Here is a 27,957-nt window from a genome sequence, read left to right as displayed (position 1 = left end):
TCAGCTGTGAATCAAACAGGTCAGGTAACCTGGAGGCTCAGTGTAGCTCTGGAATTCCTGTGTTTGCACCTCAAGGGCTGAGGCAGCTCATTCAGTGCTTGATTATTGTCATGAAAATGCTCAGAGTGAAACCAAAAGGACTTTCAAGGTGGGTGGCTGATGGTCTGTGCTGGGACTTAGATTATCTCCAGTACTCAGGAAACAGAAGCAGCAGGTGGTTCTGTTTAGGGCAGGGATGTCCCTTTTGGGGCAGGTCCTTGCAGTGGCAGGAACCTTCCCTGTAGCCTTTCATCCTGAAGAAATACCTTCTGTCCCCTGCTTCCTCTGCCTGTTTAGTAATAACTTCATGTTTGCTTATGTTTTTAGCCAAGTTTTGGCATCGTTTCAGTGTAACTGTTCTGGAAGAGCTGCTTCCATCTCCCTGGGGAGCAGCTCTGCTGATGTAACACTGGGAGGAGAGGGCAGGGCCGTGCCTGTGTCTCAGGAGCTCTTGGCAGTGCCATGCAGGGCTGGGAGCCCTTCCTGCATCCTTGTTCCCTTCCACTCAGGCTGAAAGTAATAAACCTGCACAGACTGTCAGGGCAGTGCTGTTCCTGTTGACCAAGGCGTGCCCCACACTGATTGTGTAAATCATCCTGGTGATACAGGGAGCAGCAGTTAATAGAAAGTGCTTTGGGTTTATTTTATTTTTTCATGAGTACAACCAGCTAGGTAGCAAAGTCAGGTATAGTCAATTTGATAGCAAATGCTAAAATCCAGTTCCTCCATCAAGCTGTATTTTTGTTGCATGGTTTTCAATTAAAAGAAAAAGCACAAGTGGATTTGTGCTCTGACTTGCAAATTCTGTGAGGATAAATATAATCAGCACTTCCCCCCTCAGCATCACTATGGTGCAATTCTTCTTTGGCACATTCCTCTCCAAATCTGTTCAGAAAAGGGAAAACATTCCCTCTTGGTCCAAGGGCTGAGCAGGGTAGAAGAGCAGAAGTCTGACAAGTGCTGGAAGCTGCTCAGAGCTGCAGGTGAAGCCGAGATCCCTCTGCTCAGGCAGGAAATGTCCTCTCCTGGCAGCCCCTGTGGTGATCCCCAGCTGTGGGATGGAGCCGGATCTGAGTCCCCGTTTCCAGGCATTGCCAGGTGGCTGCAGGCACGGCCTTTGCTGAATGTTCCTCGGGCTGTGGGGAGCAATAAACAGAGCTTTGACCGCTTAAGCAACTGAGATCAGTCACAAATGTGATCACTTGGCAGCTGCAGCTTGGAGAAATGAGCTCACGGTTTGAATTCCAAGGTCTCGAATCCTGGTGCTGTCACCTGCTCACCAAATGGCTTCAGCTCAGATATTAATGTGTTTTCCATTTGTTGGCTCCTCTGATCTCGTGGAGGCAGACGGTGGATGTGTGTCAGGCCTGTGAACGTGGAACAGTGAGCATCTGAGTGACTGGGGGTGTCAGATTTCTTTCTGGGTTTTGGAGCTTTGTAATAAATACAGGAAAACATAGGAGAGGCAGATAAAAATGCTTAACAGTGCCTTTATTCATTACGTATGGGTTGGTTTGGCAGTCTTAACCAAGAAATAGCTGTGATCACTCTCTTATCTTCTTGTATCTTCACATGTCCTCACAGGAACCGCAATCCTGGCATGGAGGAGCATTTCCATGCATTTGTTTGCAACACAAATCACGTCAGTGGTTTTAAGAGTAATGTTTTCATCTGAACTTAGCTTGAGAAACCTGGCCTGCTGTGGCTGCTGTCATCATGCCCATCTTCACTGCTGTGTTAAAACCCAGCAGACCGCAGACCAAAAAGGAAGTTTGCTCAGTGCCTCAGTGTCATTTGGGGGAAGCAGTTGCCCCCTTGTTTGCTTTTGGAGGTGCAAGATCTTTCCCTTGATTACAGGTGGTGAGTTTGTGTTGCTTGAGTGGGTGTAGCCAGTGAAATCTGAAATTACTGTGCTTTCAGTGCCACGTGTTTGTTGTGACAGACGGCCTTCGCCTGGTTTGGCACGAGGCCTTCTGGCCCTTTGTGCTGGTGCAATGGAAGAGTAGTTTTATTAAATTGGGAGAGTGTGGGGAAGGGAGAGGCCGTGCCCATGCACAGCCTGCCTCACTCCTCAGTGCAGCCCTGAATCAGAGCAGACCCTTCAGCCCTGTCCACTTACCAAGATGAACACAGACAGCAACTTTTACCTTAAATTCCTATCCTGAAACAAGCAGGAATTGTGTTTTTGCTCCAACACCTTCTTTGTTGCTCTTTAATCCGTTGCCCAGCATTTGGAGTAGGGATGTTTTCTGACCCAGACTCCACTACGTTTCTTCCCCTGCAAAAGTTCAAGGAGCTCTGCTTGGTGCCTCAGTGTCAAACCTCAGCTTGGTTTTCTGCAAGTGACACCCTTGGTTTGTGTGTCTGTGAAGTTTTGAGCTCTCACTGGAAGTTTTCCATGTGATTGGGATGTTTACAACTTGACTTGCTCTGTCATTTCTCCCCTGCTTAGTAAGGATTAAATTCACAGGGCAGTTTCTGTGTTCTTGGAAAACACTTTCTCCTCTCTAGAACTTTGTTTGCTACCAAGGATGATGGACCTTTGTTTGAATCTCTTGATTGTTTTGACCCCTTCCAGAAATCTGACATAAACAGGATGAGCTCACAAATCTAATTCCCAAAGGGGACTGGGATTAAAGCTTGCCCTTGTTTGTTCATTTGCTTCTTGCAGCAGTTGGGATGAGTTTGATAACGTGGTATAATTTTTAGCCAGTGAGGAGTACCCCAGGCTTGTGCATCGGTGAAAATGAGTGGATTTTCTCCCCTCTCCCCTTTTGATGTACTGAATGAGGAGTCTGAATTTTCAACAGGACAGCTCTTGGATTCTCATAGACTCTTAGGGAGCCCTGTGCTGCCTAACCACTAACCCCTGTCCCCAGGCACCATATCTACACAGTTTTTAAATCCCTCCAGGGATGGGGACTCCACCACTGCCCTGGGCAAGTTCTGCCTAGGCTGGACAACCCCTCCCATGAAGAAATTTCCCCAGTGTCCAACCTAAACCTTCCCTGGCGCAATTTGAGGCTGTTCCCTCTTGTCCTGTCACTTGTTCCCTGAAGCAGAGCCCAGCCCCCCTGTGCTATATTGAAACAGTCCCAGCAGTGTTGAGTGTTGCAAAATCCTCATCTTTAAAATGCAGCTCATTCATGAGCACAGGGACTCCTCCCGATTTCTCTCTTCCCAGACAGTGCAGCTGAAGGTGAGCCCTGTCCCTGGGGATCCATTCCTGCAGGTGTTGGTTGCTGACTTCAGGCACCTGTTTCCCTTCCAGAGCCTGCAGTGGGGTTTGTACTGACTGAACAAACCGACCCTTATCCACCCGAGCAACCCTGTGCTGTGGTCATGAACCTGCCCTGCACGCAGCTAAGAGAGAGTCCCTTTCCAGGAGCAGCTGAAAGCCCCTGGAAGGTTGTGTCTTACTGTGGGTTTCAGTTGCAGCATAAAGATAACAAATAAGGAGAAATCCTCCATGTCCGACAAGATCAGATGCTGTTGTCTGTGTCCTCTGGAGATGCTGAGTTTATGAAATTATCCTCCAGTGATAAGTGTGATATCAAATCAGTCCTCTAGGATGGGATCCTTCAAAGCTTGTATCTGGGGGGAATTTCTATGAAGATGTCAACAAAACAAGCAGGATTACAGTTCTTGTGTTACATCTGTGGTGCTTACACACTGTGCATAAGGGACACACTGGAAGAGATTTGATTGAATTATGTTAGCATAGAGTTTTTGGGGTACTTTTTTTCATCCTGTTATATCTGAATGCCCCTTTAATGGAGAAATTTACCTGTTGGGATAGGACAAGAAGTAGATGCTATAAATTAAGTAAAGGTTCAATTTACATTAGGTATTGGGAGGAAACTCTTCCCTGTGAGTGTGATGGGGCCCTGGCACAGGGTACTCAGAGCAGCTGTGGCAGCCCCTGCATCCCTGGAAGTGTCCCAGGCCAGGCTGGATGGGGCTTGGAGCAACCTGGGTTAGTGGAAGGCGTCCCTGTTCCATGAAGGAACTGGTTTTTAAGTTCCCTCCCAACCCAGGCCATTCTGAGATTCTATTGCCATGATGCTGTTTTTGGAGGGAGGAGTTCCTCTTAATCTACAAATCTGATGAAAACTGTTTTCTGTTTTGACTTGTTAAAAAAAGGATAAAATATGGGCTAGTGTTGACAATGCTGGCATTTCCAGGCAGGCTCAGATGGCAGCTCCAGCTGGGATATTCCCATTCCAGAGGGCAGAGCAGCATCCACACCGTGTCCAGAGCCAGAGCATGGCCCCGAACCCCCAGTCCTCCATATGCAGCATGACCTGTGACTGATAGCAAAGCCCTGAAGCCCTAGGATGAATTTTCCCAAGATTTATTCATCTATAGCACTGGGGAGGGGAAGTATTTGCTCGTATCCAATAGCTTTATGCAGTTAAAAAGAAAGGAATCTGGAGAAGCCTGCCTGGCCACGTGCTCCCTGCTCCACTGCAGGGCTCTGGGAAGGGACGGCTGTCAGGGTTTGTTTGGGTCTGAGCAATTTTTCACAAGCTGGGAGAAAGGTTTTCCCATTTCTTGGGGAAAAGAAAGCAAAACAGGTACAGCAGGTCAGTTTGGGAATCTCATTTCATTTCTGAGTGCGGGGAATCATTACTAACCCAATTTCCTTTGAGATTGGGTTTTCTAAGGTGTGGCTCTTGTGTGAGCTGTTTATTTTTTCCATCCTGCGGGAGGTTCCTGCTCTGTCCTCTCCATGAGATTTTTCCCTGTGTGTGGAAGTGTTTTATGCAACAACCCTCTCTGCTTTGGGGTCTGCAACCTGTGCAGTGACCAGTCTCTGAAGGAGTTTGTGACCTGCCTCAAAAAGAAAATAAATGTTGCAAGGTGCAGAGGGCTGGGACAGGGACACAGCAGGATTTGCCCTGTGAATTAGCCCTCCATGTGGCACTGCTTGCAGCCCTGCTGAGTGGCAGGAAGTGTGGGAATTCTGGGCCTTGGAAGCTCACGTTCCCTTCAAAGCATGCTGGTGTACAGGAAAGCTCAGCAGGGACCCCAGACCTGGGAAGCTCCCGACATCCAAGCCACATTTACCTGCTGGGAAAGATCCCATTGTCATGGCCAGCAGTAGGATAAATTTTCCTCGAGGAAGTTCCTTCAAAGGAGAAGTCACGAGCTGAGCTTGGAGAGTCCCATTTCCCCCTTTGGCTGCTCCCCATGTCCCACCTGGTGGCCAGCGGGCAAGGTGGCCCTGAGCCTGTCCCTGTCCCTCCACCATCGTGGCTTTCCTTGGACAAGGAGCGAGCCACCGCAGTGCCCAGCAGCATGTCCTGCTGCCCCAGCTGGCTCCAGGGGAATCCATGTGTGGTTGGCACTGCTGCCACAGCTGTGCTACATGCCTGCATATGCCACTAGTCACCTGGATGTCACACACGAGGTTCTGTTCCTAATGAAATGATGGTTCTGTTTAAAACAGAGGCATCACTTTTCTCATGGAATATTCTCCTCTTACCTGCAAGCAGGGTTCCTTTTGGCCCAGAATATTTGTTACTTCCTTAAGATCCTGATTTGTTTCCTTTATAAATTGCCTGCTTACATGTGCTGCAGTGCCTCCTCGGAGCGGGGCCATCACCAGGAGCTCTCCCAACACCCAGCAGGAGTCAGAGCTGCCCCAATGGCTCCCTGGTTCTGCAGGGCACATCACGGTCATGGGGTGGAGGGGTGAGCAAGAAGCCTCCTGTTTTTTTTTTTTTTTTAACCCATCCTCCCTACCAAACGGCCTATTTTCTGCCCCTAATGGTTTTTTGCCTAACAAATGGTGTTTCTTTTTTACAGCGTTATGATCCTGGACTTGTTGTGGTGATGGTAAACTTAGCAGTGGTAATTTTTTATTTTCAGACTGAATTACTCCTTTGTCATCAGTGCACCAATGTTAGGCTTACTTTCTCTGTTGTAGCCATCATCCTTCTGCTTGGTCTTTCATTTTCCTTTCCTTTCCTTTCTTTATGCACACTTGTCTGATCCTTGTTCATTAAAGGGTATTGCTAAGAAGGGATGTTTCTGTTTGTGTTAGAACTGCCAAAATCAGTTTAAACATAAATTTTTAATACTGTCCAAACTTGATTTTTTTTTCCCAACACGATGGGCACTAGCACTTGCTACTGCAATTTCCAAATAGATTTTGAATTAAAAAAATACCAACCCAAAAAACTTTGACTGCCTTAGAAGGCAAAAGTACTGACGCATTGTTTGTGTACAGGGGTTTACCAGGCCAATGAGGCTGCATCGAAAGATCTCAATTGCTGGAGAAACAAAACAAAAACGAACCAAAAATACCCAAAACCAAACCAAAGCAAAAACGAAAAAGCTTGAAAAAATGTGAATAATAAATTGTTGGCACTTGGTGCCAGCCATTCCATTTGGGTTCACCACTTACCAGTAAATCCCTGACTGAGACGTTATGAAAGTGATATTGCACCTGGGAAGTCATTTTTATAACCTGTCTTTAATTTGGTCCTTTTGCTAAAAATTGCAGTCACTGCTTACTGTATTATACCATTGGGCATAAGAGAAACCTTGTCAAAGATGAACATTAAATGTCCAAAGGAAAGCTCAATCCAAACCATTTCAGGTCAACGTGATCACTACTTTTAGACCTGATGGATACCTGCCTGCCAAATTCCTGGGCATATCAACAAAACCATAAAGGAATTAATTAAATGGATTTATTTTGGAATAAAACCACATGTCTGTACTTTAAGGTTCAAAAGCCCCTCTAGGGCTGTGTTTTTGGCAGGAATTATGGCTGATGCTGGCAAAGAGTTGACACCTATCCAGGTTTTCTGAGGCAGTTTTAAAGACTTTTGCACATGTGGATGGCAGTGGAATATTTCGGCATGACTCCAACGTGTCAATCTTTTAGCCCAAAGGTATAATACCTGTGTATGTGTGTATAACAAAAGAGTTGTTTACACCAAACGAGAGCAATAATAAGGGAAGTAAACATTCTGTTTTTTCACTCAAGGTTTGCACTGGAGAAGGTAAGTACTTTGTCAGTGGGTTACATCACAACCACCAGTGCCAGTTGTGATGTAAAAATCAAAATAATAATAATAATTAAAAAAAAAAAAAGCTGTGGTAGTAAAGTGCTTGTCTGCCCCATTTTGCTTTGTTTGGCTGGTTATGAGTGGATTAAAGATATGTTTTTTTAAAAAAAATAAATCTCCAGCATAGTTTGATTAGTTCAAAGTCAATTTTCTTCGCAACCAGTCCTTTTCACAGCTTACAGGTGACACGGCGGGGCCAGAGCATTGCTCAGGGGCTGGGGGAGCAGGGACCCACCCCTGGCCTAGACTGGGTGGTTGGGATGGAGGCAGTTTGGCTTCTGTGCCGTTATTCTCCTCAGCATTCCTTACTCCTGGGGAGGGCAAAAGCTGGCGGGAGGGAGGCTTCCACATCTCTTACAGGGAAGTTCTAATCGATTATTCATGAGCTGCAACAGTGAAATGTGATTAGCAGCTTCTTCACTCTTATGGGAAGATGAGGAGCCTGATGTGGAAGCCTTGAGAAGGCTCAAGTCCTGATATATCAGTCCTGCCCCAGGGCTTGTCATGGGGGAACATTAACCACAAGAAGCTTTTACATGAGCAGTTAATGTTCAGAAAAATGAATTTATCATCCTGGGTGCCATTCGGAGCTGGGCACAGGGTTGGCTGTAAGCTGTGAGAATGGCTTGTGTTTGGTTCACTGTAGCTTTCTGGTCTCTGCACTCCAAGGCAAGATCTCTAACCACCCAAACCCAATGTGTACAGTGAGCTGTGGTGCTGGGCTGCTGCTGACCCCCCTCTGTGTGTTCCTCTTCCAGGGAGGACAGATCCCATCCCTATCGTTGTCAAGTATGATGTCATGGGCATGGGCCGGATGGAGATGGAGGTGAGCTCCCCTCACCCCTGCAGGGCTTCTGGGGAGTGGGTGGGAAAGACATTTCAGGTGAGTTTGTGCATCCAAGGCAAAGAACAACTTTCTCTTGAATCAGCGCAGTAAGAAGTCACTTGTCTGCAAAATGCATCCTCTGTTTATCCCTGTGAGCCTGAGTTCTGGGGTCTGGATGCTCCCCAAAATCCCTGGGCTCTGAGATTTCCCCTCCCCAAAGCTGTCATGGGCCTGCCAGGGCCCTCCACATCAGGGGGATTAATGACCCGTTTTACACTTGGGGTGACAAACCAGGGAAAGCAAAGTACAACTTGCAAAGATTCTGTTTCAGCTAAAGTTGTTAAGTTGTGCTATCTGGTAGATTTGATAGTGCAGTGTATTTATGGACCAAATTGCATCTCTTCTCTATTTTTTTTTTTAAACAGCTCGACTACGCCGAGGATGCCACGGAGCGGAGGCGAGTGCTGGAGGTGGAGAAGGAAGACACCGAGGAGTTGAGGCAGAAGTACAAGGTACAAAGAGGGGGTCATCAGCATCAGTGTCTGTGGGCTGGTTGGGAGAAGATCTGTGCTGATGGGGCTGAGTTCTCCTGGTTCTGCTGCAGCGATGGCGGTAGAAATTCACTGCTCTTGAGTTTGGTCATTGTGAAGACGGTTTATATTTTAACACACCAGTTATTCACTTCCTGGCATCAACCTTCCTGTTTGTTTAGCTGCTGAAGAGCCCCAGGACAGCAGCAGGGCTTTCTCCATGTACTTTGCTCCTGTTCTGGAAGGAACAGTCCTGGAGTGAGCAGGACATTTCCTTCCCTACACCCAGGGCTGCCAGATTTTTAGAGTGAACCTGCCATGTCAGGACAAAACCTGCAGGTGGTAGAGGGGCAGTTACCAGCTGGGGAGGAGGAGCTCTTTTGTTGTACTGAGTGAGGAGTGAGCAGTACATTTGTGATGTTATTGCATAAATCCTGCTTGTTTTGGAAAGGTAGGACATAACTCCAGCTTGGAGAAATTGATGGGCTGGAGCTCTTTGGAAGACTTGTTCAGGCAGCATTAAAAAAAGACAATTTCTGTATTTCTATGGGATTTACAAAACCTGTGGGGGTATTTTGTAAGCCAAGGGCTGATAAAAATGAGCTGTGGTGTTGGGATTGAGCGTGACATGCAGGAGCATTCTTGGATTAGCTGTAACCAGGTTCTCTGTGGAGACATGGTCTCTGCTCATCCTTTAATCCACTCTTTGCTCCCAGCCCTACAGTCCATCAGCTCTGAGGAAAGCCTGCTTGTTCAATTGTCCAGAGATTTGGGGAGTACCAGGGCTGAGGAAGAGCCCAAGACATCCAAATGAAGTGTCAGTCTTGCATAAATTTTAATTATTTCAGAAATAATGGGAAAGTAGTTTCAATGCCATTAAAATTAAACATAACCTCGGCAAATCAAAAATTCCATTTCCCAAATTGAACAGTTAATTCTTCAGGCAGTTTATTCAGCTATGAAAATGTATAGCGTCCTCTCATTTTTTTTTCCCCTTTGTTTTTTTCTTGAGATCTTGACGTGCTTGGTAAGTGAGCTGCAGGTGTTCGGGTACCCAAGGGGGCTGTGGACTCCCCATCCCTGGGAAGGTTGAATGGGGCTTGAAGCAACCTGGCCTAGTGGGAGGTGTCCCTGCCCATGGCAGGGAGTGGGACTGGGTGAGCTTTAAGGTCCCTCCCAAGCAAAACCATTTTGTGGTCCTGGAGTTCTTGGTGTGTACAGTTATCTTTCCAAACACAGCCCAACCTCTGTTGCTCTGAGATTCTTTTCTCTTCCTGCCCTCATCCAGCACGGTTTTTTTTCAGGAGCTCTGGAGCGGTGGCAGTCTCTCCCGGGTCCAGTGGGTTTTTATTAGCTCAGTTCATCCTCAGCCCCTTGCATTTTGTTATTAATCTGTGAAAAATCTCTGCAGCCGTTACTTTTTGCTGCTCCACAGGAGTCTATTATGTAACTGTCGATGGCGGTGCGTCCTGATCAGCCGTTCAGGGAGCCTCAGAGAATTTCAGCTCGCTCTGCAGCCAAGAAGTGTGTTTTAATTCCCTTCTTTTGTATAAATTCTGATCACTCAAATGGCTGGGTTTCATTGTTTAGCCACAGGATGCTTGCTCAAAAAAACCTACACATGGCACAGGAAGCTTGTCTGGGGTTCAGAGGAACTTTAAACGTCCGTGTTCTGTGGAGCTCACGCTGCTCTGTTTTCCTTTCTTGTCTTCCTGGGGACCTGCCTCAGGCTCAAAACTCCAGATTTGTTGATGTTTTTCTTTTTTTTTTTTTTTCCTTGACAAGGGCATCTGGTAATAGATGGAAGCAGGAAGTTGCTTCCTTTTTTATGTAGAAGTGAACAGTGCTTGAAATTGAAAACAATCCCAAACATGAGCACTAAAATTTTTTAGGTATTTTTTTCCTTTCCTCAGGTGTTGAAATTTTTATATACATTTTTTATCATATAAAACATGCGCAGTAATGTTATTTTAATGCCATTTTGATGTGGTAACTAGGAGATAAACCATATTGCCTTGAACAAGATCTGAAATTCAAAGGGAAAACCTTTCAAAGTTTTCTGTCTTAAATGTTTGCGGCCTCCTCTTGCTGAGGAAGGAAGCTTCCCATAGGAGGTTTGTATTGAAGATGGAAAAAAAGATCCTTAAGTGCTTTTCCTTTAATGTTAGGCTGTTTTTTTATATAATTTCTCTTTATTCCAGTTGAAATGCCTATGGTGAATGGTTATATGGGGAGTGCTGCAGTGAGTACAGTGGACTTTGTGATGCAGCATTTGTAGATGATTTTGAGTAAAACCTTCCACCTCCTCAGGGTAAACCTCCCCTAGAGAGCTCGTGAAGAGTGGCGATGTTTTATTAATTCTGCTGGTGGGGTTGTAATTGATACAGCCTGGCAAGAGGGAACAGCTGCTTAGCCCTGAGGGTGCTGTGTCCCACCATCAGGTGTGTCTTGGAGCCCCCCAGATGTGCAGCAGCCCTGGGGATAACACAGGCTCCTTCCATACCTGGATTTCCAGCCAGTGCAGCCACCTGAGGGACTGGGATTTCCCCAGTACCAGAGCTCAATGCATATTTAAAACCTGGAGCAAAAGAGGGAAGGGTGTAGCTGTTGCCAGGTGAGACACCTCATCTCTGCCTGAGGTTTGGTTTTCCACCTGTGCAAATGTTCAGTTGTAGAAGGGGAAAGATCCTGGTTCTGTTCCCGAGGCAGGGATCCTCCTAGATTTGATGCCAGTATGTCTCTGGGTTAGCTTGAGGCTTTGAACCACGCCTTGGAGCACAGACCATCCAGGAGATCCCCGAGGCAGAGCTGCCTTGCCCCATCAGCACTGCAGGCCTTGTTTGAGGCAGTCTTCTTTCAGTGGTACTTCTGCTATGAACAGGGGATGTTCACTCCTTGTGGGTCCCTTCCAGCACAGAATATTTTGAGATTCTGGCTAACAAATAGCACCAAGGTAGGCAGCATTGCAAAGTTCTGGAATCCCTCCTGTGAATTTGCATAGGCTGCTCAGCTTAGTAAGCTGGGTTCAGTAAGGCCAAGTGCTGGGGCCTGCATTTGGGTCGCAGCAACCCCATGGGAGGTTCCAGGTGGGGACAAAATGACTGGAAAGCTGGACAGAACCTGGAGGTGCTGGTCAGCAGCAGCTGGACGTGAGCTCAGATGGGCAAGAGGCCAATGGCACCTGTCCCAGGACTGGGGTGGCAGCAGGACCAGGGCAGTGACTGTCCCCTGAGCTGGCGTTGCTGAGGGACCTCAAGTGCTGTGTCCAGTCCTGGGCACTGCATGATAAGAAGGACACTGAGGGGCTGGAGAGTGCCCAGAGAAGGGAATGAAGCTGGGAAGGGGCTGGAGCCCCAGGAGAGGCTGAGGGAGCTGGGAAGGGGCTCAGCCTGGAGAAAAGGAGGCTCAGGGGGCCCTGGTGGCTCTGCACAGCTCCTGACAGGAGGGGACAGCCGGGGGGGTCGGGAACAGGGACAGGAGGAGAGGGAACGGCCTCGGGCTGGGCCAGGGGAGGTCAGGGTGGACACCAGCAGGAATTTCCCCATGGAAAGGGGGGTCAGGCCTTGGAAGGTACGGCCCAGAGAGGTTTGGAGTGTCCATCCCTGGAGGTGTCCAAGGAAGGCCTGGATGTGGCACTCAGTCTCTGGGCTGAGGACAGGGTGGGCATTGGGCATGGGTTGGACCCAGTGATCTTGGAGGTGTTTTCCAACCTCAGTGACCTTGTAATACATATAATCAACGTACACTAAGTTTTTATTAAGCACTATTTTTCCTTAAAGGACTAACCCAACATCTTCCAGGCTGTTCTACAGAACACTTAACAGAAGCAATTTTTTTTGTTAATTTTTCAGGATTATGTTGATAAAGAAAAGGCCATTGCCAAAGCTTTGGAAGACCTCAGAGCAAACTTCTACTGTGAACTCTGTGACAAGCAGTATCAGAAGCACCAGGAGTTTGACAACCACATAAACTCTTACGACCATGCTCACAAGCAGGTAACCGGTTGTAGACAGCACAGTTCATCTGTTGGATGTTCATCGTGGTGGCCTTGTTTGTGGTTATACCTGGAGTTTCCCTGGTGTATGTTTTCCTTACTGGTCCAGGAATAGGTGTTTTATGTCGCTGGATAAGATTTTTATGCCCATCATTCATTTAAAAACACAAAACAACAGAAGAACCCCAAGCCCCACTCCATGGTTGGCATCAAGGAACCCCACTTCTGAAAGACCCACAGGCAGGGATGTGCTGGTGTAAAACTGAGGAGGGTACACGTGGAGGTGGATGGCTCCCAGCTTGCTTTTAGCATTAGTACAGCTTTGGGGAGTGATGATTCCCCCACGTGTGAGCATTTTACTACCTGAGTCTGTGTTCAGTGGAGTTACTGAAAACAGACTAGGAAATAATGGGCTGTGTCAAAGGAATCCTAAGAAAGAAGCACTTCCCAAATTCTGTAATTCTCAAGAGAAGGTGGGTTCAGAGTCTCTGTGGAACTGGCTTTCTTCCCAAGGTAGGGATGTACTGTAGTGTCTGCAGGGTGCTTCATGCTGCACAGTAAATAATGGAAGTTCTTGTGCTAGCCTGATCTGTTTGACCATTTAAGCTGCTAAATGAGATGTAACTGCACAGCAGATAGCAGTGTTGGGCTCCTCCAGGGCTGGAAGGGCTCAGAGGAAGGGTTTGATGTTCCTAGTCATAAATTCTAACAACACAATCATCAAAATGCTGGTAACTCGAGGAGGGTGTGCTGTAGAGCTTGCAAAATAGCAGTGAAAACAGCTTGAAAACAAGAATGTGGCTTTAGAGTATGATTTTTGTTTGTGTGTTTTAAGTGTAGACTGTGACAGAGAATCTGCTTTGAACTAAGGGAGTCTTGTCAGGAATTCTCATGGCAGAGCAGTTGGGCTCTGTGAAGAGGAGTGGTTTGGTAGAATCAAGAGCAGAAATTAATTTATTTCCTTGGTTATTGGGCAAAGGGGTGGTTTTGGCCAAGCTCAGTCGTGACATCTGAGAGCAGAGAACTTCCTTGGAAGGTCTCCATCAGTTTGGCTGAAACCCGAGTGCAGTGACCTGCATTTATCTGGGAGGTGGCAGGACCTGTTTGTGTCACATTCTTGGTGTTCTGATGCCATGGGATTCTGTGAACTGCTCCAGCCCTCCGTGACTGACGGGGCACTGATGCGAGCCTGGCCAGGCTCAGAGCTCTTCCAGCAGCTGGAGATGCTGTGGAGGAGGAAACTAACCTGTGGAAAGCAATAAAAAGAGTCATCAGCAGGAGTGGCCTGAGAGAAAAATGTCTTGTGTGCACACAGGGTGGGGTCATCTCATCAGGAGAAAGAATTTGGAGGTTGCTTGGTACTGCTGATTATTTTGAGAGGAATTATGTTCTTGGATAATTCCATCCATTGCAGTCACTTCATGCAGGCTTTGGAGAAAATGAGCCTCCAAACTCTGGCTGCATCACCCAGCATTAATTTCTAGTTACAGAGGGATTTAAACAAAGAAGCAATCATGCTTTGCTTAGGGAAAAAAATTGCTTGTCCAGCTTTGTCAGGCTGAAATGTGTTGTGACCCCGCTGGGTCAGCGTTCAGGGAGTGAACTTGAAACCCCCGAGACAGAATGACAGTGAATTTGCATAAGGAACATTATCTCTCTGCTGTGCTCCCTCCTGCTCCAGGGAGGCTCGTACCCAGCAGTCCAGTCTAAATTTTAAAAGAGTTTAAAAAAAACACTGTGCTTTTGATCTGTTGCACATTGATGTTTTATAGTTTGTCTCTTTGGACAAGAGGGTGAGGTTGCAGAAAGATGAGCCTAAATTTTTTGAGGAAAACCATGAACTTTTCCAAAAGTAGGCCATCAGTTGGCTTTCTTGGAAAGAAAGGCCATTACAGTATCTTAGTTATAGCAACCCAGCTTGGTATACATCATCTGAAAGATTTTGTTGTCTCAGTGGTAATTTTTGAGGCAAGAGAGCTCGTTTTTACTATTTTCTTGGCTCAGTTTCCACAGCATTTTTGCTTTTAAGTATTTTTAGTTCCACATCACGCTGACGTTGAAGTGTTTGGTTATCCCTCTGTGGCTCTGCGAGCATTAGGCTGTCCCTGTAAATAGATGTTCCATCCTCAGATCCCTTTCCACTCCCGAGTTATAAAGACACTGTCTTGTATTCCAGGAAGGAACTCGGGATTATTGTCCATCAGGGATGATAGGTAAGTGTATTGATCCCAACCGGATGAATTTTGGACCCACCAAAATTGTGTCAACACCAAACAATTAAAGGGGAGGTTTATTCTCTTTACTTCCTGCCTGTCCTGGTTTCAAAGACCATTTGGCTACATCTGAATCAACCTCAACACCAAGTTTCTCCAAAAGGCAGCATTTCCTTACCTGGGAAAAGATCCTTGCATTTATTCTCCCAAACCACTGGCATGTTTTAGTCACTGTGTTGGAAGTGTGCAGTGTTGTTCTGGAGCTGGTTTTAATTAGGTTGATACTTGATGAGAAGTGCAGCTGTTTTAAGGACCAGTCAGCACATGGCCTGTCCCTCTCAGGGGACTGCAAGCAGCTGGAGTGGGTGCAGGTGGCCCTGCAGGAGGGGCAATAAGCTCAGTTCTCTCACACACCCTGCAGTGAGCAGCTGGAAAGGCTGCATCTCATAACTTCTTGTACTGCTGCTGATGTCTTCAGTGGTGGGGTTTTTTAGCTGTAGGATTTTGATTTTGAAGGCCTGGTAGGTTATGAAGGGCCCCACTCCTCATGATGCCCAATCCTGACAGTCAACAGAGCAATAATTAATAATAATTAACAGACAGAAGGTGGTAAATGTAGAAAGAAAACTTCTGCAGCTAAGAAGGATCTTGGGTGGTAAAGATGAACCCAGTGTATATCCCTGGAAGTGTTCAGGGCCAGGTTGGACAGGACTTGGATCAACCTGGGATAGTTCAGGGTGTCCCTGCCCATGGCAGGGGGTGGAACAAGGTCATCTGATTTTTGTGCTGCTTTCCTGCACATCCACAATGTCCTGATCCTTGGGAGCTCCCACAGTCCTAGAACACTCTGGTCTCAGTGGGAATGTGTCCTTAAGGCATTACACCTGTGAGGGCTCCTTATTTGGTTTGGGGTTTTGGCATTAAGATAAAGACCTCGTGTTAGATTGGTGTGAAGGTGACTGTGAGCCCCTTGTCTGGGTTGGGCCCAGTCTGTGTGTTCCTGTCAAATAAACCTGGATGTGCAGAGCCCAGCACCTGAAGCAGCCTGCAAGAGTTAGGGTGGAATTACCTTGTATGTCAGTTATGTAGCATTTACAGTCGGCTTTTACTATGGGGGATTTTGAACAATCCAAGGACTTGGAGAATCTCCCACCATCACCTCGTTCTGCTCGTGTGCCTGCTGAGGCTCGAGCTGTTTACTGAGTCACTGACCCTACAGAATCAAAACATTCCCCTTCTGCATTGCCTGTGAAAAACAAATGTGTTCCTGAGTGAACCTGTGCCAGGTTCCCTGGGAGAACACAAACCAGCATTGAAATGCAGATTTTATGTGGCTGGTTTTTTTTTCCCCTAAGCATGTGGTGTTTTGGAGGTGTAGGTGATTAATTCAGCCTGGATTCTTTTTGTAAAAGGGCAAAGGGAGTGTATTCCGTAAAGAAGTTCTTTGGGAAAGAGGGTGGAACTCAGAACTGAAAGTATAGATGTGCGGTTCTCTTTGTGCCCTAATTAGCTGCATCTTTGCTTCTCATGCCGAGGGGGAGGGATCTGTTCAAGCACAGTAAAATTACCAAGACAGTCACTGCTGGGGTTGAGGAATGCTCTGAATGCAAACCCTGAACTTTGTGTTTTGGGGAGACTTGAGATTTCCAAAACCTTGGGCCTCCAGGCTTGGCTTGAATGGAGAAGACTGAGGAGGGAATCTCTGAGGTACTTGGTGTTACACGGGAGCTTCTCTGCTCCAGAAATGCTTTGCCCTCAGAAGACCCACCAGTTAACAATGAAGGGGCTCCAAGAGAACTGGAGAGGGACTTTGGACAAGGGCATGGAGTGATAAAAGGGAATGGATTTAACCGAAAAGGGAGTAGGTTTGGGTTAGAGATGATGAGGAAATTCTCCCCCGTGAGGGTGGGCAGGCCCTGGCACAGGGTGCCCAGAGTAGCTGTGATTGCCTCTGGATCCCTGGAAGTGTCCAAGGCCAGTTTGGACACTGGGGCTTGGAGCAGCCTGGGATACTGGAAGGTGTCCCTGCCCATGCCAGGGGGTGGCACTGGCTGAGCTTTAAGGTCCCTTCCAACCCAACCCATTCTATATTTTTCTTAACCCAGCTGAGAAAAACACTGATTCCTTCCAGGGAGGAAATTAAGATGAATTAAAACAGCATTTACAGGCCATTTCCCCTCTGTTCTTTTCATTTCGTTTATAAGCGTGCAAAGAACGTTGATGACCAAAGATAAGCCAGGCTTGTGTTCTCACTTCAGTAAAATGATCAAGGTTGCCATCCTTTGAACTTGTGTTTCATGGTGTCATTCTCTCCCAAAAGCTTTTGGGGCAAAGAGTCAAGCAGACATCAAAAGTTCAGAAAGCAAGAAATCTGCTGGCACAGAATGAAAAGTACATTATTATTATTTTATTTAATGTGGGTTGGCAGAGAGACATGAGAACAATGGCAAGGGAGGAGGGGGCTCTGATGTCATGGGTGCTGCCTCCTGCCTCGAGCCCCAGAGGTGGATCTGCTTTGACCCATCTCAATATGAGGCTTGGCATGAAAGTCTCACATCTTCAGGTCTGGTGACAGTGTGACAATGCTTTTGTCTTGTGAGAATAACAGGGGCTCTTTCTGCTCTGCACTTTCAGGCAGAGACTGTCTCTCAGTGAGCCTCAGTTCAGTGGTGCTGTGTGGCTTTGTCAGCTTAAACAGAGAAAATCCATTTACTGCTGGTCCTGAGCCTGTAAAGCTCTGCACCCCAGCTGGGTACTGGGGAAGTCTTACCTGGTACCATCTCATCAGCAAAATCTGGGGTGTGCTGAGTTTTTTCGTGGCCCTGAGGCTTCCAGAGCTCCAAGAGTGCTTGGACAGCGCTCCCAGGGGTGGGGTGCACGGGGTGGGATTGCTGGGGTTGTCTGCAGGGCCAGGGGTGGGACTGGATGATCCTTGGGGGTTCCTTCCTTAGGACATTCTGTGATGATCCAGTGATTTTCCTGTTGCAACAGTTCCTGACTCCTGCTCGCTGCCCTGGATTTCCCCCCTTTGCTGTGCCTGGGATGGGCTCTCAGGAGCTTTTCAGCAGTGCTGTGGTGCAGCTGGTTTAAGCTGATTTGTGAGAATGGGAAGGTACTGGTGGTGTTTGCCAGTTTGGCCACTCCTGAGCCATGCAGGGATTGGGAGATAATCCAGCACTGTGGTCTCTCTGTGCTGCAGTCCAGAGGCAGCTGCAGATTTGATACCAAACTCGCTCTTTAGGAACTCGATTTGCACTCCTGGGGAAATGCAGAGATGAGTTTGGAATTTTGTTAGAAACAAGACTGGAAACTTAAAATGCAATTCTTTGTTCCAAAGCTGAGGGGGGTGGCAGCTATTAATAGACCCCAGGAAGGCTGGAGGTAGTGAACTACTGCCTACAGCATGTGGAAATCTGGAGAAATTTTATGTAAGTGCTGGTGAATTGTGTCACTGCTGGTCACTGCAGTGTAGTCCTTCTGACAGCTGAAGTAATAAACCAGAAGAATATTCCTTGGCTTTATGGTCCCCATGATCCTGCAGTTTGAAAGGATGTTGCTGCTTGGATAAACTGCTGCTTCCTCAGAAAACACACTGCCCAGGGAGAAAAAAATGCCTCTTAATTTTGAAACCTTGTAATAGCATGAAGCATGTGTTTGATTTAATACAGGTTTGGTGGCTCTAATCCTGTTGAAAAAAATCCTTGTCTTGCTAAGCACAAAGGGAAGACTTTAAAAGGGAGGATTCACCCCAAAAGTAGGAGTTCCCAGGGCTCCTTGTGGAGGGAGAAGCTCCCTGAGGATGGTTGAGTGGCTGTTAAATCCTTGTTGGAAATTCTCCATGGTGCTGGGGAAGGGGCAGTTCCATGCACCTCCAGCCTCACTCACACCCACACATATGGTGTGGTCCAAAAAGTCATTTCGAGGTTTTTGGGGGATTAGAATAACACTTTCCTCGGGATTAGATGGTAATTTCTTTAGTGTAAGCTGGGCTTAAATACCTGTTTAGTTCAAATGATTTCCTGGCCAGGCTGAGACCTGGAAGTGTGTGAGCAGCATTTCAGTGCTCCACGTGCTCCCTTCAGCCAGTGAAATTGTCTTTGGGTTGCTCCTTCCCAGTCAGGACTGGGGAGCAGGGCGGGCATGGCTGTAGTGAACTGGTTATCCACTCTGAGGGGATGAATCACTGGATTCAGTGACATATTTGAAACACTGAGGGGAGAGTTAACAGGTTATTTTGAATAGTTCTGGGTATTTTTCGTTCCTGCAGCAGGTTGTTCTTACAGATGAGCAGTATGGGCTCCTTTTTTTCCCCGGTTTCCCTCCCTCAGGATGCATTTAGGGAAGGTGATACAGTCCAGCCAGGTCTCTTGCACACCTGGGGTCATTTCTGATGATAGGTCTGTTGGTTTAGGTCAGTCTGAGAAGCTGAGCTATGTTCTGTTCAGTATTTTACATTTCCAGGGAGCTGGCATGGTGCATTTGTGAGCTTTTCTATCCTGTACTTCCCCAGCAAGACTCTTTCCTCCTGACTCCTGTGTGACAAAAAGAAACTCAGCCTTGAGATCTCTTGGTCCTTTGAAAACCAGACCAACTCTTCCCCAATTTTGGAAGTACCAAATTCTCAGCAGTCTTGACACGAGGGCCAGTGGTTTGTCAGCCTAAAGGGCCCAGGTTTGGGTGCATATTCTGGATTACAGTGCTTTGGGGTAGTTCACTTGCTTTACACCTCTAAATTTGAAGTGTTGAGAGTGGGAGGTTTGAGGGAGCAGAGACACACATAGGTCAGCATTTAATAATGGGCATTTAATTCTGTCTGCATTCAAATTGGCGGGTAATGGAGGCAGGAGAGCCTGGGGGCAGCTGCATGTTCCCAACAGCTCTGAGCTCAGTTTGTGTCCTGGGGGATGATCAGGACCATGCCTGGGGGCACAGCAGGCTCTGAGTGCACCATTGCACCTTCCTCTTGAGAGGAAAAGGTCACAGTTCATGTCTGGTGTAAATAGCTGGGTCGTAGTTTTTTCAAAATGGGTGAGTGATCTCGAGACTTGGCATCAGCCCCCATTAAATAGTTTTGTCAGCTGTTGGTGGCTGTAACTTCCCAGGGCATTTCAGACACACTTTCAAAATCAGCATAAAAAAGCTGATAGCATTGCTCAGTCCATCTATTTTATTTTTTTCCTTCCTCTTGGAAAAAAAATTTACTCCTCAACATTTAACATACATCACAAAACCCTTGAGCCCTTTACTTGTCCTGGTGAAAGTAGCTGTGCTGTTCCAGGTGGGATCATGGCTGTGTCCGTGCGTGTCCATTGTGTCCCCTGCTCCAGACCCCAGCTCGCTCCCGTGGCTCCGCTCCCGCTCCGTAGACTAGCTGGCACACTCCCCCACAGCTCTCCAGTAATGCTTGCTTGGTTTTTTTGTTTTTTTTTTTTTTTTTTTCCCCTCTCTTCCACTCTTGTTATATTTTTACTTTCTTTTTTTCTTTGTGATGTGACGTTTTCAGCTGATGTATTGAAAGCAAACCCTTCTAATTTGGGAGTCCAGATCACAAGAGTGAGTTTCTTTCTACTGGTGTCTGTAGTTGTATCTTTTTTTGTGTGTCCTCTCCTCTGATTTTGGTAACAATCAACCACATTTAGTAAATACAATTAGGTAAGAGAATCCTCTGTCTTGTCCCTTTTTCACAAAGCAATGTTCTCTTTACATTGGGCCAGCTTAATTCTTCTAATTTGAGCTTTGGGTTGGTTTCCAGATCCACTCTGTGTGTGGCAGTCCTGACTCTGCTCCAGGAAAGAGGCAGAGTCAGCCAGCCAGAAGTATTTAGAATTCACCAGTGATTTGTACATCCTGTACAAGAATTGTTCCAAAGTGACTCCTGCTCTGAGTCCTGTTAGTCTCCCAGGCCCTGCATGAAATGCCTGAAAAACATGAAACTTTTTCCAAAAGCTGAGTACAGGATGCATTCTGGAACTGGGCCCTTTGAAAGGGTTTTGAATTGTGCATTAAAAAAAGAACAATGAGTTCCTTTAGGATGGTAGAGGTCTGTATTTGTTGCTTTCTGTTACTTAAACTTCTGTAGAGCACTCTAAAAAAATGTTGTGAATATCCACATATATTCCAAGAAAAACCAGCAGCCTCTTCTAGTACTCTGAGACAAGGACTTTCCAAAATGTTCTGAAGTCCTGGATGTTTATTTTCTATTAGAATTGGCTACTTAGACTTCCTCAGTATATTAGGATGTTTGAAATTCCTTAGGATTGGGTTTGCTCCCTCATGATAAGATTTCTGGGGAACTTGGTGCTTCTGCCCCCCCTCCCCAAAGTATTTAACCCCAAGAGACCCTCCTGCCTTTAGAGCAGTTTGTTTCTTGACCCTCTCAGAACTACTGTCAGGAAACCAAGTAGCTGGTTGTGGTGTATGTTGTACTCTGGATTTGCTTATGAAATCATTTGCATGGGATTTTTGGCTCCTTCTCCAATGTAATGGTACATTGCTTTTGTCAGATGTCACTCCTGGGTAGCTCTGGCACCAGCTAATCCCTCCTGTCCTTTGGCCCACGCTTTTGACTCGTGTCATGCACTGTTTGTCAAGTACATCTGCACGCTGCAAGAGCAGCAAAGTAAACAATCCTTCTTTTCCCCTTTTCCTTCCAGAATTTGCTTGTTGCTTCAAAATCACCTTTGTTGTCCATGCTAAAGAAAGCCAGTAGTGTTGATTGGAAAGGGGTGTACACAGAACTTGAAGTCATAGCCAAAAGTGACCACCAGTTGTCTTTTCCTTCAGCTGCTGGGAGGATGGCAGTGTGCTCCGTGGGGTTTGTTGAGCTAAGATGCTATTGCTCCATCCTGGCTCAATAAATGTCCCTGGGGAGGGGCTTGACATCGCAATTTCCAGTGCTACAGCAAAGAGCTGCTCTTGGACAAACCACAAAGAGCTTTGATCTGATTCGTCCCTGCTTTCTTTTGCCTCAGAGGTTGAAAGATCTCAAGCAGAGGGAATTTGCTCGCAATGTGTCGTCGAGATCCCGGAAAGATGAGAGGAAGCAGGAGAAAGCCCTGCGGCGCCTGCACGAGCTGGCTGAGCAGAGGAGGCAGCCTGAGTGGTGAGTCTGGGTGGTCCCCAGCACCCCTGGAGCCTGGGGGCTGCAGCCCTGGGCTGGGCTGGCACTCCTGCTCTGAGATACTGCACAGGCTTTGAGGGCAAAGCTTCACATTGGTGTTTGGGGCTCATGCTGTGGTTTTGGTAGGAGTGAGTTCAGTAAACTGATCATGCAGAGCATCCCCAAATTGCGTTAACCAGCAATACATTTTCTTCAGTAATTTAATATTATGAAAAACTTTGAGTGGCTGTATAATGATATTTTAATGCATGTGTCTGAGAGAGCACTTGAGCTGTGTAAGATTGTCTCCACTGAGGGATGGATCCTCCTGGAGAGGGACAGGGACACCAGTAAGCTGTGTTTTCTCCCTCCCCTGTTGCAGTGCTCCTGGAAGTGGGCCCATGTTCAGGACCACCACGGTGGCTGTGGACGAGGAAGGTGGAGACGACGATGATTCTGCAGCCAACAGCGGCTCCTTCGTCCAGACAAGCTCCGGCCAGGCCACAGAGATGACCACGGACAGAGGCTTCCTGAACACTGGACAAGGCACTGTGCCAGGCCAGACGCCTGCCCAGGGAGGACAGGCCATCAGTTTTGGCATTAAGAGCTCTCTGGGAACTCCGCTACAGAAGATCGGGGTGTCCTTTTCCTTTGCCAAGAAGACCCCAGTGAAGCTGGAGACCATCGCTTCTGTTTTCAAGGACCACGTGGACGAGTCCAGTTCTGCAGACGGGGCAAAAGGTGATGAGAGGGGATCCTCGGAGGCTGGCAGCCTGCAGAAGTCTGGGGAGGGTGAAGGCACCAATAATTCTGATGGCAAGGCGGAGGATGATGACCAGCACGACAAGGACAGCGGGGCTCTGGCCAGCACCTTATCCAAACTGAAGAAGATGAGGCGAGAAGATGGACCAACAGCCGTGGAACCAGAATATTACCACTACATCCCCCCGGCCCACTGTAAAGTAAAGCCCAACTTTCAATTCCTGCTTTTCATGAAGGCTACTGAGCAAACGGAAGCGGAAAATGTGAACAAAAAAAACGCGCACGAAGTGAAAAAGGGGACTTCTCCCAAACCCAAACCCAGCAAGCACACGGAAAAGGCTGCTGAGAGCACAGGACAGCAGAAGGAGCAGAGTACTACTGAAACTGCAGTTCAGCAGGGCAAAACAGAACAAAAAGACATCCCAGAGAATGAAAATACCCAGGAGAGCAAGCACCTTCCAGAGAGCAATCCCCCTGAGCCAGACACTGCTAAAGAAGCTCCTCCTCCTGCCTCGGGCTGCAGAGATGGCTCTGAGGGACCAAAGCACCCCATGGGACCTTTTTTCCCTGTTCTGAGTAAGGACGAGAGCACGACACTGCAGTGGCCTTCAGAGCTGCTCATCTTCACCAAAGCTGAGCCCTCTGTGTCATACAGCTGCAACCCCCTGTACTTCGACTTCAAGCTCTCCCGTAACAAGGATGCAAAAGGGAAAGGGGCAGAGAAATCCAAGGATCCAGGGGGGCTTTGTAAAGACAACTCTCAGAGCACAGAACCTGGTGAGGTGAGCAAAGCCAAGGAGACTGAAAGTGTAGGGAACAGTTCTGCTCAGAAAATGGAAAACAAATCCCAGAGCAAGCAGGAGTCTGGTCTGGGAAGCATTGGTAAGGGAGAGGGGGAGGACAGCAGTAAGAGTATAACGGGTAAGAGCAAATCTGGAAGGTCCCATAAACACAAAAAGAAAAAGAAGCACAAAAAGTCCAGCAGACACAAACGCAAACACAAGGAGGAAGCTGAGGAGAAGGGCCGGAAAGTTGAGCTGGGGGAAGAGAAACCCAAGAAACGGAAAAGGCACAGGCACAAAAAAGGTAAATCCTCCCTTTTGACAGAGTCAGATCGCGCGCTGAAACCTGAACTGTCTGAAGACTGCAGCCATTTCCAGAAGAAAAAGCGATGCTCCCAGGAGTCCCAGAGGAAATCCCTGTCTGCTGAGGAGGGAAGCAGCAGTAAAAAAGAAGACGGGGGTAATTCCTGCCAAGAGCACGGCAGCAAAAGGCACAAGGCTGAGCTGCAGCAGGTGCCTGGTGTGAGGAGGCGCTGCCCGGCTCTGTCCCAGGCCCGGAGCGGCTGCCGGAGCCAGCAGAGCAGCGGGGACGATGACAGTGACGAGGGCTCCCCTGGCAAGCACTGCCGCCAGAAGTCCCCGTCGCAGTACAGCGATGACTACGACTCGGGCAGCGAGCACTCCCGCAGCCGCTCCCGCTCGGGCCGCAGGCACTCCTCACACAGGTCCTACTCCACCAGCTCGGACGCGTCCTCGGAGCACAGCCGCTACAGCCACCACAGGAGCTACTCAGACGACAGCTACAGCGACTACAGCGACCGCTCCCGCTGCCGCTCCAAGCGTTCCCAGGACTCGGAGGATGACTCGGACTACAACAGCTCAAACCACCGCTCGAAGCGGCGCAAATACTCCTCGTCGGAAGATGACTACAGCTCAAGCAGGAGCAGGTCCAGGAGTCGGAGCAGGAGCCGAACCCACCCTCGAGGCAGGTCGAGATCGAGGAGTCGGGGCAGGAGCCGCAGCAGCAGCTGCAGCCGCAGTCGGAGCAAGAGGAGGAGCCGCAGCGTGACAGGCCGCAGCTGGAAGCGCAGCCGCAGCTACAGCCGGGACCGCAGCCGCAGCACCCGCAGCCACTCGCAGAGGTCCCTGTCACGGAAGGGCTCGCGGGGCCACGAGAGCCCCGAGGAGCGAAGGTCTGGCAGAAGGGACTTCATTAGGTCCAAGATCTATCGCTCCCAGTCTCCTCACTACTTCCGGACAGGCCGAGGTGAAGGGTCGCTGCTGAAGAAGGAGGATGGCAAAGGAGAGGATCTGAAAGGATCTAGCTCCCTGTCCCAGAACAGCAGCGGCTCTGGCACGGGGCGGGCCTTGGAAGGGGACTGCAGTCCTGAGGAGAGGAACTCCGTCACCGCAAAGCTGCTCTTGGAAAAGGTGCAGTCCAGGAAGGTTGAGAAGAAGCCCTGTGTCACTGACGAGATGCTGTCAGGGGCAAACAAAGTGGGCATAAAGCTCAAAGATCCTCCCCAGGGGTACTTTGGCCCCAAACTGCCTCCTTCCTTAGGCAACAAACCAGTTCTGCCCTTAATTGGGAAGTTGCCAACTATTCGGAAACCAAACTCCAAAAGATACGAGGAGTCCGGCTTGGAGAGGGGCGAGGAGCAGGAGCTGTCAGATGCTGAGGATGGTTCCCAAGGCATGGAGGAGGGTCAGCTGGCCGGCCAATCTCTCCTGGAAGATGTGGTGATGGTAATTCAGGACAAACCTCTGGATGAGCAGAAACGTGACGAAGCCTCAGTGGAGATGCCGTCTCTTCCCCTGGACGCGCCGGCGCTCCCTGAGTGCTTTGGCTCCGGAGATCTGGTCATGCCACACAACTTCCTCTCAGATCCGAGCGATGGTGACGGCCTGGAGCCTATGGACAGGGGCAACCAGCCAGTCCCAGTGGAAACCAGTATGATGCCCTTAGTTCCAGATGTTGAGCACTTTCCTGGCTACGTGCCTCAGAGTGGGGAGCCGAGCATGGAAGGAGATCGGGAAGGGGGAGAAGATTCCTCTCTAGCCCCGCTGGAGAGCCAGCCCATCACCTTCACGCCCGAGGAGATGGAGAAGTACAGCAAGCTGCAGCAGGCCGCCCAGCAGCACATCCAGCAGCAGCTGCTGGCCAAGCAAGTGAAGGCCTTCCCTGCCTCAGCCGCCCTGGCGCCGGCTGCGCCCGCGCTCCAGCCCATCCACATCCAGCAGCCAGCCGCGGCGTCGGCCACGTCCATCACGACGGTGCAGCACGCCATCCTGCAGCACCACGCCGCTGCTGCCGCCGCCGCCATCGGCATCCACCCCCACCCGCACCCACAGCCCCTCGCTCAGGTCCACCACATCCCCCAGCCACACCTGACACCCATTTCCTTGTCCCACCTGACCCACTCGATTATTCCGGGGCACCCCGCCACGTTCCTGGCCAGCCACCCCATCCACATCATTCCGGCGTCTGCCATCCACCCGGGCCCCTTCACCTTCCACCCTGTCCCTCACGCTCTCTACCCAACCCTCCTGGCTCCGAGGCCAGCAGCTGCTGCTGCTGCCACTGCCCTGCACCTCCACCCCCTGCTGCACCCCATTTTCTCAGGACAGGACTTGCAGCATCCACCCAGCCACGGCACATGAAGGACAAAATGAAGGAACCTCGGAGGAAGGAGAATATTTGGCGTTTTGGGAAGGGGTTGGAGTTGAGCCAGTGGGCAGGTGAGGCCTGAGCATTTCCTTTCACTCTTGAGCAGCCAAAGAAGCCGGGGGCTCGAGGACTGGCAGTTGGCTGTACCCCAGGGATGTCTCGCTCCGACTCCTCCGTGCACGCCGCAGCACCGCTCCAGAAGAACCATTTCACCTTTAGAACAGCGAGACACTTGGAAAGGCTTTTTTTCCCCCTGGATTCTTACACTTGGTCATCTTCCTTCTGCCACCTTGTATATGATAAATGAGGTTTCATACACACTAATAGGATCTCTAAAAATCCTTTTAATGAGGTCATCTAATTAAAATAGCATGATTGAATCCGGCTTGTAATCAGCAATGGAACATCGGAGCTGTCAGCTGCAGAGGGGCTGGAGGCCTCACTTTTCAGGCATTGCAGGAGGTTCCTTGGCCCCTGTCTCTGCAGACATGGGTTTTTCTTGGTGTGAGCAGCAAAAATGGAAGTAAGATCTTAGTGTAAAGAGGAGCTCTGTGTGTGTGCCCAGAGCTCCTGTCCTTCTCCATCCTGCATCCGTGTTCTCCTGCGCCAGGACCATGCCTGGATATCCCAGACTGGAGAGAGCTTCTTGGGTGAGGGGTTGGGATTCCAGTCTGGGCTTTGACCACTCTTCTCTTGAAAGGGGGAAAAAAATCACTCTGAATTCCATCTTCTGTGGGGTTGGGAAAGAGGCACTGGGATGGGAGAGAGAAGGAAAATCCTGTTAGGAATTGAAGCAATACAGAGGATGGAAGAGCGTGGCCTGGATGTAAATCGTGTTCTTTCCTCTGTAACACTGATGGTTTTCTTATTAATTTATAGGATTTTTTTTTAATGTAAAGAATTGCACTGAACTCTGTAAACAAAGATGCTGCTTTTTGTAGCTCCTATCAAAGGTTACATTTGTAGTATATCGCAATAATATTTTTTTCAGCCAGTTCTTAGTGGTACTTGTTCTGGTGGCTTCTGTGTAAATATGTTTGCTGTAGGTGACCCAAGACACTTGTAAAGGTTCAATTTATAGTTTCAGCTAGATGCAGAACAGCTAAGCATGTATATTTTATCAAGCTCATGTATTTTTGAAGTTTTTATGTAGTATAAAATGTAAAAACAAAAAATCTTCACTTAGAATTTTGCAGAAGAAAAAAAAAAAATCAACAGGTGAGATTTGGGCAAGGTGAGGGGTGTGGGGGTAGCAGTGACTCTGGCAGGTAATGCTGCATTCCTCCCTGCCATAGGAATGGGCACTGGAGCAGCCTGGGGAGCAGCAGGAATTCAGGGTGCTCCCAGAGACCAGAGAGCCCTTTTCTTCCTTTCCTTTTCCCCCCCTTTGGAAGCAGTCATGTGCAGACCCTGCTGGTGAAGGAGGAGCCTTGGGACTGTTCCATCCCACACAGGGTTACCCCAGCTTAGTCCAAACTGGGATTTCCCAGTTCTCCCAGCATCACCCAGCTCAGGTGACACTGCCTGGGGGAGCTTCCCCACCGCAGTGCAGGGCATGAGCTGCTGCTGTTCCCACGCACAGGGCACTGCAGGTGTCACAGCCCTTGGGCCACCACTGCCGGGGGGAGGGATTTCAGAGCGGTGTGGGGATGTGTGACATCCCTGTCCCTTTCCTGTCCCATTCCTCGTCCTCTTCCCTGTCCCCTCCTGGAGTGCACCACGAGGCCAGGCAGTGTCAAAGGATCAAAACCCCCTGAGCTCCCTCACCGTGTAAACGAGAAATCGGAGCAGGTCAGAGTGACAGCAGTCACAAAAAAGGGACTCAATTTCCTGTAAATACCGCACAATTCAGTGTTACTGTCAGAGCTGAGCTTCATAGGGCCCATCTGTGCCCTGGCCCCGTCGCGCTGTGGGCAGGGATTGTTTCTGGACTTCAGGATAGCGCTAAAATAATTAACCTGT

At 48.6% G+C, this 27,957-nt stretch overlaps 1 protein-coding gene across 10 annotated transcripts in view; it reads left to right on the top strand.

Moving 5' to 3' along the window:
- GPATCH8 (G-patch domain containing 8) overlaps positions 1-26,992 on the top strand; it is a 54,677-nt gene extending 27,685 nt beyond the window's left edge. For 5 of the 10 annotated variants that reach the window (XM_068212484.1, XM_068212486.1, XM_068212494.1 and 2 more), the window contains 7 exons: positions 7,880-7,947; positions 8,373-8,459; positions 12,329-12,472; positions 14,648-14,684; positions 20,188-20,237; positions 21,656-21,786; positions 22,166-26,992. In XM_068212484.1, the coding sequence (XP_068068585.1) occupies positions 7,880-7,947; positions 8,373-8,459; positions 12,329-12,472; positions 14,648-14,684; positions 20,188-20,237; positions 21,656-21,786; positions 22,166-25,988 (4,340 nt within the window). In that variant the 3' untranslated portion in view covers positions 25,989-26,992. Of the gene's footprint in view, positions 1-5,850; positions 5,896-7,879; positions 7,948-8,372; positions 8,460-12,328; positions 12,473-14,647; positions 14,685-20,187; positions 20,238-21,655; positions 21,787-22,165 lie in introns of all 10 variants that reach the window. The other 5 variants (XM_068212489.1, XM_068212491.1, XM_068212493.1 and 2 more) reach the window with 2 other exon arrangements.
- Positions 26,993-27,957: the final 965 nt, after the last annotated feature.

This window comes from Anomalospiza imberbis, chromosome 22, assembly GCF_031753505.1.
Source record: "Anomalospiza imberbis isolate Cuckoo-Finch-1a 21T00152 chromosome 22, ASM3175350v1, whole genome shotgun sequence".
Lineage (NCBI taxonomy): Eukaryota > Metazoa > Chordata > Aves > Passeriformes > Viduidae > Anomalospiza > Anomalospiza imberbis.
This window is presented reverse-complemented; position numbering and strand designations above follow the sequence as displayed.